At 56.5% G+C, this 8,545-nt stretch overlaps 1 protein-coding gene across 1 annotated transcript; it reads left to right on the plus strand.

Moving 5' to 3' along the window:
- On the plus strand, window positions 1-2,627 carry CD248 (CD248 molecule). Its single transcript, XM_039840823.1, is given in 4 exon segments — window positions 1-1,476; window positions 1,479-1,541; window positions 1,544-1,597; window positions 1,600-2,627. Coding segments are annotated over 4 exon segments (2,298 nt in total). The 5' UTR covers window positions 1-44; the 3' UTR covers window positions 2,349-2,627.
- The last annotated feature ends 5,918 nt before the right edge of the window (window positions 2,628-8,545 follow it).

The raw sequence follows: 8,545 nt of genomic DNA on the forward strand, positions 1-8,545 counted from the left end.
AGAGCAGCCGCGGGCCCGGCCCGGGCCAGTCGGGGGGCGTCGTGATGCTGCTGCGCCTGCTGCTGGCCTGGGCGGCCACGGTGCCCACGCTGGGCCAGGCCCCCTGGGCTGCCGAGCCCCGCGCCGCCTGTGGCCCGGGCAGCTGCTACGCGCTCTTCCCACGGCGCCGCACCTTCCTGGAGGCCTGGCGGGCCTGCCGCGATTTGGGGGGCGACCTGGCCACGCCACGGACCCCCGAGGAGGCCCAGCGTGTGGACAGCCTGGTGGGCGCTGGCCCAGCCAGCCAGCTGCTGTGGATCGGGCTGCAGCGGCAGGCCCGGCAATGCCAGCCCCAGCGCCCACTGCGTGGCTTCACATGGACCACGGGAGACCAGGACACGGCCTTCACCAACTGGGCCCAGCCTGCCACGGGCGGGCCTTGCCCGGCCCAGCGCTGTGCGGCCCTGGAGGCAAATGGTGAGCATCGCTGGCTCGAGGGCTCGTGCACGCTGGCCGTCGATGGCTACCTTTGCCAGTTCGGCTTTGAGGGCTCCTGCCCAGCATTGCCAGAGGAGGCGGGCCAGGCGGGCCCGGCTGTCTACACCACACCCTTCCACCTGGTCTCCACTGAGTTTGAGTGGCTGCCCTTCGGCTCTGTGGCTGCCGTGCCGTGCCAGGCTGGCAGAGAGGCCTCTCTGCTGTGTGTGAAGCAGCCTGAGGGTGGTGTGCGCTGGTCGCGGGCTGGGCCCTTGTGCCCAGGTACTGGCTGCGGCCCGGACAACGGGGGCTGTGAACACGAGTGCGTGGAGGAGGTGGATGGTCGTGTGTCCTGTCGCTGCACTGAAGGCTTCCGGCTGGCAGAGGACGGGCGCAGCTGTGAGGACCCCTGCACCCACGCCCCGTGTGAGCAGCAGTGTGAGCCTGGGGGACCACAGGGTTACAGCTGCCACTGTCGCCTGGGTTTCCGGCCAGCCGAGGATGAGCCCCACCGCTGTGTGGACACAGATGAGTGTCAGATCGCTGGTGTGTGCCAGCAGATGTGCGTCAACTACGTCGGTGGCTTTGAGTGCTACTGCAGTGAGGGCCACGAGCTTGAGGCTGATGGCATCAGCTGCAGGCCCGCTGGGGCCATGGATGCTCGGGCTTCCCAGGACCTTGAAGACGAGTTGCTGGATGACGGGGAGGATGAAGAGGATGAAGAGGACGCCTGGGAGGACTTCGATGGTGGCTGGACAGAGATGCCTGGAATCCCGTGGATGGAGGCCACACAGCCACCTGACTTTGGCCTGGCCTATAGACCTAGCTTCCCAGAGGACAGAGAGCCTCAGAGGCCCTACCTGGACCCTACCTGGCCACCCCCGCTCAGTGCCCCTAGGATCCCTTACCACTCTTCAGTGCTCTCTGTCACCCGACCCTTGGTGGTTTCTGCCACACGCCCTACACTGCCTTCTGCCCACCAGCCCCCTATTATTTCTGCCACACGCCAGCCCCTGGTCCCCTGCCCCAGCCCCCCAGGATCCCTGCCATGCATCCAGCTTGCTCTGACCACCAGCCTCATGATCTTTGGCCAATTATCCAGATCTGCCCTCTGTCCACCAACCCCCATTATTCTGCCACTCCGTACACAGTCCCCTTCCCATCAGCCCCCATATATCCCAGCCAAATACCCTGAACCGCCCCCTGCCCACCAGTCCCCTATGTTTCCAGACACCCAGGTGGCTGATACCCAGACAACCACTAATTTGCCTCATATCCCAGCTAACCACACCCCTCTGGTCACCACCTCAAGTGCCCACCACTCCCCTGTGACCCCAGATGTCCCAGTCCTCAAAGCCCAGGCCAACCCCCTTCCCATTACCTCGACTGTCCAGCCCTCTCTGACCACCACTACCAGGTCCCCCGTGCCCCCTGCCCATCAAGTCCCTGTGCCTGCTGCCAGCCAGCCCCCAGGCCTCCACACTCCCCTGCACCCCACTAACCAGACCAGTCCCACCAGCACTACACGCACTTATTCCAAAGCCCCACAGGTCCCGAGGGAAAGCGCCTCTGATCCCAAGCTGGCCCCATGGCTGCCCTCAGCGGCCGCCACAGCAGCCCCAACAGCCCTAGGGGAGGCCAGTCCTGCAGGCCGAAGCCGGAGGGATGACCGCTGGCTGCTGGTGGCACTCTTAGTGCCAACATGCGTCTTCTTGGTAGTCCTGCTTGCACTGGGCATTGTTTACTGCACCCGCTGTGGCCCCCATGCATCCAACAAGCGCATTACGGACTGCTATCGCTGGGTCACCCACGCTGGGAGCAAGGGCCCAACGGAACCTGTGCCCCACCGGGGCAGCCTCACGGGGGTGCAGACCTGCAGAACCAGCGTGTGATGGAGCACAGCCCCCTTCTGTGGGGGGGGGGGCAGGGGCTTGCATTGGACACATGGCCCAGGCTGCACCAGTGACATATGGGAGCTGCCCAGATGGACAGAGAGCTTCCTGCTCCCCTGGGCCAAACTGGGCTCCTCTCTCAATCAACCATTAGACTTGATTTGTGGAAACTGTTCCCTGGCCTGGCACTCACGACAGAGGAGACACCAAGGCCCCCATGACCTCAGGGGGTGGGTGCTGGGGTCTCCTCCAATAAACAGGGTGCCAACCACACCCAAAGCTCCTGACCTCCATTGGTGTCTGAGGGGAGGGTCTGGGAAGACTCAGAAAAAAAGGAGGGGACCTTCCTTCAGCTTGTCTGGGCCCCCAAGGAAATAAGGTAAGACCCCTTAAGGGAGATACGTGTCAGAGCCTTGTCCGGGGTCATGCAAAAAGCCCAGGAGTGGGAGGTTTGGCATGCAGAGAATTCCATATCTGTTCTTTATACCAAAAAGGTGGGGCTGGATCTGGGGGAGGGTTCTAGAATAAGGGCTTCTGCTGAAGTGGAGCCAAAGTGGGTTTTAGGCGTCAAAGGTGAGCTCTGGGCCTGGTGATTCTGGGGAGTGAAGACAGTCTAGTGGGAGAGTTTCTCTTTCCTTCTGGCACTTCCCTTCCCATTCCTGCAGGCTACCCAGAAGTTGGCAGCTGGGGCTCTGGGTCACTCAGGGGTGCTGTCATCCTCTGGATTGCAGGTTCTCCTGAGGCACTGCTTCTCCCTGCGCTAGGGAGGAGGTGGGAGTCAGAGCCTCGGGGCTGGGCTGGGGAGAGCACTAAGCCAGGAGAGAGGGAGCACTGGCTGAGAGAGAGAGAGAGGAGAGAGAGAGAGAGAGAGAGAGAGAGAGAGAGAGAATGCCCACACCCAGCTCCCTGGGCAGTCTCCGGAGGAGTCTTCCACCAACAGGCTCTTGCCCTTCCTGGGGTTTGATTGTCTATCCAGAAACCATATCCGACTGACCCAGCCTTGGGGTGGGGTGGTGGGGACGCATGTAGTGGGTGGGGTGGGGTAATGAACAATCTGGGGAGGTGCCGGTTCCTACCGCCTCTGTAATTTTTCAGTTGCAGCCTCTAATTAGAACAGAGCAGAGCCACCACGACCACCTGGGCAGGCGAAGAGGGGGTGGCGCAGAGCCCTCTTCCCTATTCAGTGCCCTATGCCACAGTCTGGCCTCAGGGACTGGGCCTGGGCTGGGCCCCAAGGGACTAGGAGACTAGGGGCCGGAGCTGGGAAGACCCTGGGGGTGGGTGGGCGAAGGGGCGGAGGGAACGCTATGCACCGCCCCCGGCCCCACTCTCGCGTTCCCCTAACTCAAACCAGACTCTCCGCCAGATCCTGCCCAAGCTTTTAACCTCGGAGACGCCATCAGATGGGCTGGATGGGTGGGGGGTCGCCGGGTAGCCCAGAGGCTCGGGTCTGAGAAGGAGGTGCGGGCGCGGACTGGGTGGGTGATAAAACCTGGACGGGAAGGACTGGCGGTCCCTCCTGTGACCCTGGGCAGGGGATCGAGAGCTCCTCGAAGGCAGGAAGGAGTTAAAAGCACAGCAGTCAGAGGGAGGAGATGGGAGTGGGAAAGGGGGCCCAGAGCCGGCTCTTTGTCATCCCGTAATGAGCACCAGATGCGGAGCTGCGTGCGGGCCTAAACAGACGGCCTCCCAGGGCAGAACCCCCGCCTGCGCTGAGCCAGGGCTCCGCCCAGGCCCAGAGCTGTGTCTCAGGCTCCTCCCCCTGACTCTCGGGCCCCGCCTCATCCAGGCGCGACCCCAGGCTGCACCAAGGCATCCGCACCGTCAGTCGGGTTCCTGGGAAATACGAGCCACTCCGACCCACTGATGTCCAGCACCCCTTGGGAGTTCTCCAGAGGCTCTGCCCACCAAAGCCATAAGCCTCGCCTCCTGCCAGCTCAGAGATTCCCGCAGAACTATTGCCTTTCCCTGGTTCTATCAGCTCAGCCCCGGCCGAGGCAGTACCCATGGCCCCGCCCACCAGAGACATAAGCCCCGCCTCCTCAGCACTCCCCGGCATAGTATAGCAAAGTTATGAGTTCCGCTTCCAGGAGTCTACATACTCTCCTCACACAGCCCCGCCTAACAGAACTAAAGCTCCACCCCTTCCCAGAGTCGGGGACTCGGCCCGAGAGCACAGGGAATCCCACAGACATCAACTCCGTCCAAGAAACATGCAAACTTCGCCCTGCAGGAGTTTACACGTTGCTCTCACGCGCCTCTTTAGACTCCGCCCCCAGCCACAAGCCCCGCCCCTTCGCTGGCGTCCCAAATCGCAGGGGCAGCCTCACAGAGGGAAGAACTACGCCCACGTACTGCTAATACTGAGATAATGTCCCACCTACACAGAGCCCTTGGGCCCGCCCACTAAGAATGCCCACGAACCGGCCTCTGACTGTCCCTTAAGTCCTGCACCCGCAGAGAATGTGCCCAACTTCTTCTCCCAGGCTCCGCCTCCTGCTATGAAAAGCCCCTCCTACCTTTAGGTCCCTCCCACCAAACACACACACCCGTAGGGAAGGGTTCCACACTTTGAAACGTTAGTTAGACGCAAGCCCCGCCAGCTGTGGGCGTGGGACTCTCGAAGTCTCTCACCGCTTTCTGAGTAAGCTCAGACTAGTGCGTCCGAACCCCTCGTCCCTGACAGAGATGCTCCTGAACAGAACCCAGGAGCCCTCTCTCCTTCCCCGGCCACAGTCTCTGTCAGTCTGGATTGCGGATTCCCTGGAGGGAGCTCCGAGATGGTGTCGAGAGCCCAGCGCACGGCATCGATGAATGGGCCTTTGGCGCCACCTGCCTTCCGCTCCGCGGCTTGCAGCCAGCGGGAGGCCTCAGTCCGGCCCATCTCCCAAAAACCTCTAGTGCTCAATAAATAGTTGCTTAATTTATTAAATGTTTGTTACACAAATATCTACCGACTATCCTCTCCACCCCCCGGCAAAACAGCAGATCTGTGTGCAAGTGCCTTCCATCGTATTTGGAAGACTCCAAGGAGGCTTCACACAGGCCCTCAAGCCACTGTAAGCTGAGATGGCCCCTGCCAATCTTTACAGAGGCTGATGGGAGGGACCCTTGCTGTATGAATCCTGATAGGCGATAACACAGCCTCTCACCAGGGGTTCAGAATTGTTAGGGCTGGGTCCTCCCCTTCCCCAACTAACGTTTCAAAGTGTGGACCCCTTCCGTAGCGGAGGTGTGTTTCGTGGGAGAGAGTGGATTTGGGCTCAGAGGCTCTCACATGGGAGCTGAGAGTCACAGTTTTTGGACCAGGATTGATCTCAGGGCAGACCTCAATATCAGCGCTCGTCTCTACATTTGAAAATATTTGCTTGCTCACTCCCACTCTGGACTGGGGCTCCAGGAGGCCAAAGCACTCGAATTCAGCTCTAGGGGCTCAATACGATGTTTTTCAAACATTATTGGGACAGGCAGGAGGAGCCAAGGTTGAAGGAGGCAGGATAACACCTACTGAGCTCAGTTAGATACTAACACCCAGCTGGGCACCCTTCACTTAAGCACTGGGTGGAGCCACCTCCTGACAAACTCAGGCCTGAGGAGTAAGATGCTTTCTAGCTGTGACCAGCTCTGGTGCCCCGGCTGCTATGAATGTAAGTAGGGTTTGGTGCCAAATAATGATGAAAATAATAGTGAATGCTTGCAGCACTTATTATACGCCTAGTCCTATTCTAAGGACTTTACATGTCTTAACCCATTTAAGATCCATAACAACTACCACGATGTAAGTGCTATTATCACAATTTACAGATGAGAAAGCTGAAGACACTTGCCTGAGTGCCTTGTGTTTAAGCCACCTGTCCCATCTGGACAAGTTACTAAATGGAGATTTGAACCCAGGTAGATTCTGTGATCTTCACCCCTAGAGCAGAGCCAGTCCGTAACGATAACCATGTCTCCGATCAGAAAATGCCTACTGTTTAACAAAAACCTTTGAGGATGAAAATTTTTCTGAAGGAAGGAGTTTATTGAATCTCAGGCCAGCCAGAAAAAAAGGACAAAGTCCTGGGCTGGGCAGTCTGGGGGTAAAGTGCCAGCAGCAGGGCCAGGTGGGAAGGATGACGTGTCCATGGTCCTGGACTGACGGGACTCCTTTATACAATGAATTTGGAGAAGAAAGATCTAAGTTGTAGATCTGGCTGTAGACAAGGGGGGCGGGAGAAGGCAAAGTGGGGGCAGCTCTGGGATAGGTGCATAGTCTATAAGAAAGAAGGGTTTGATGCTTCTGGATTGGTCGTGGGCAATAGTCCATAAAGTTCATGCGTAAGCGGGATGTAGTGGTTTCCGGTGGTCGGCTATTCTCTCTAGGTAAGAGCTGAAATAGCCTCCTGGGAGTTGATTCAAAGATTCAATACACATTCAGGAAGGTGAGAGGTCTTTTATGGTTTTGGCCCATGGCTCTGTTAATTGATTAACCCCCCTCGTCTCTTTTTCCCACTCTTCAGCTTGCTATTGTTTAATTTAGGATGTCTTATAATTTCTCTCATCACCACTTCCTAGGAAAATCTCTTTTAGGGGTTAGTATACAAGAAGCAGCCTCCTAGGCTGATAGTACTGTAATTGGGTGTATGGGTAAGGCCTTCCCCACCCAAGGAGAATCAGTCGTGGTTTGGGTGGATGATGCTGGTAAGTGGGGCATTGCCTGTGACCTCGAGGGATTCAGAAAAGGGGTCCAGACCAGGAGCAGCTTTAGGGCATCTGGCAGTGGCTATGCTCTCGCGTGATTCTGTTGAGTTCAGGGATTTCTCACCGGGAGGCCAACTAGCAGCAAACAGCAGGCACCGGGCACCAGACAGCCTTTCTTTGATTCCAGTCTCACTCCTTGAGGGCTGGGTGTACTGTATACCCGTCGTAGCCACAATAACCTGTTGGAAAGTCAAGGTTTCCTACTGGAAGCCAATGAGGATCTTCAGGGTGGCTGCATGAACCCGCTACACGTAGTGTTGTCTGCTTTAGCTGACACTGAGGGGCCCTGAAGACAGACTACAGAAACTAATCATGAGAGAGCTGAATCAGTGGAAACTGACGTCCCAAACCTACCAAGTCTCTAGAGCAGATGTTCCCGAACACTGTGCTAAGTGTCTCAGTGATGTTCGTCATGCCCCCGCTTTGTGTAAAAATAAATAAATAAATGAATGAATGAATTAATGAATGAATGAATAAATAAAGGAGTTGTATTTAAGAAATAATTGCAAAAGACACAAGAAGCACTTGTGTTTTAATACCTCAGCAGGCATTTGAAAAAATAATACACATACATTGAAACATACCAAAATGTTTTATTTTACTCTTAAATAACCACAATCACTAGCCAACGGGCTGTGCGTCGGGCACTGTGCTTCTCGAAACTTGGAATCAGATTGGACATCGCCACCTTTGCTTCCTGTTCCGTATCGACTCTCCCTGTGGTACTTGCTTTTTATCATGGCAGCTGCCAAAAATTCAGCTTTGCAAAGATATTATGTCATCGAAAGGAACGCACTGCAATCCAATGTTGAAATTGTGAAGTGCCTCAAGCTAGAAGTTTGCCAGTTGTCTGACGGATGTCCAGTAACAGTATTTCTCTCGAGCGTTTATAATATTTCATGGCTTCACTGTGAATTTGCTGCAGTGAGTGGGGCCCTACATCAAAGGAAGGGTCTTGCTAGACATCAGGATCCTGATGGAGGACACTAGGTGGACCGGGAAGAAGGTGCTGGACTGGCCATGCCTTTAACCCTTCCCCCTCTTTCTCTACTCCATGCCAGGTTTGTCCCACGGCAGTTGATGATAGGGTGGAAACTGAAATCAAAATGGGCCGAAATCAGATTAGGAAGGTGGTATCGTATCCAGAATGAATGACCAGAGCCTGCGAAGGACATACAAACCTGAATTGGGGGGGGGTGCACTACTAGGCAGTAGAAAGTAAGTATTTAGGTCTTGACACACAATTATCTTTGGGTGTGGGGGATGCTTATGCGAAGCTGGATTTTGTTGCAGATTTTTCTGGAGGGCTTGCTCCAGCCTAGAACTATCTGGCGCACTCAAGGAAGAGGCAGATCTCCCTAGGAATTGTAGAGAGGAAAGAATCTTGAGGCTTGAGGAGAAAGGAGGTAAAAGCACCTGTTAGCCGCCCAGCCCACAAGCTGTTTCGCCAGACTCCA

This window comes from Pteropus medius, unplaced genomic scaffold (genome assembly GCF_902729225.1).
Source record: "Pteropus medius unplaced genomic scaffold, Ma_sr-lr_union100, whole genome shotgun sequence".
Taxonomy (NCBI): domain Eukaryota; kingdom Metazoa; phylum Chordata; class Mammalia; order Chiroptera; family Pteropodidae; genus Pteropus; species Pteropus medius.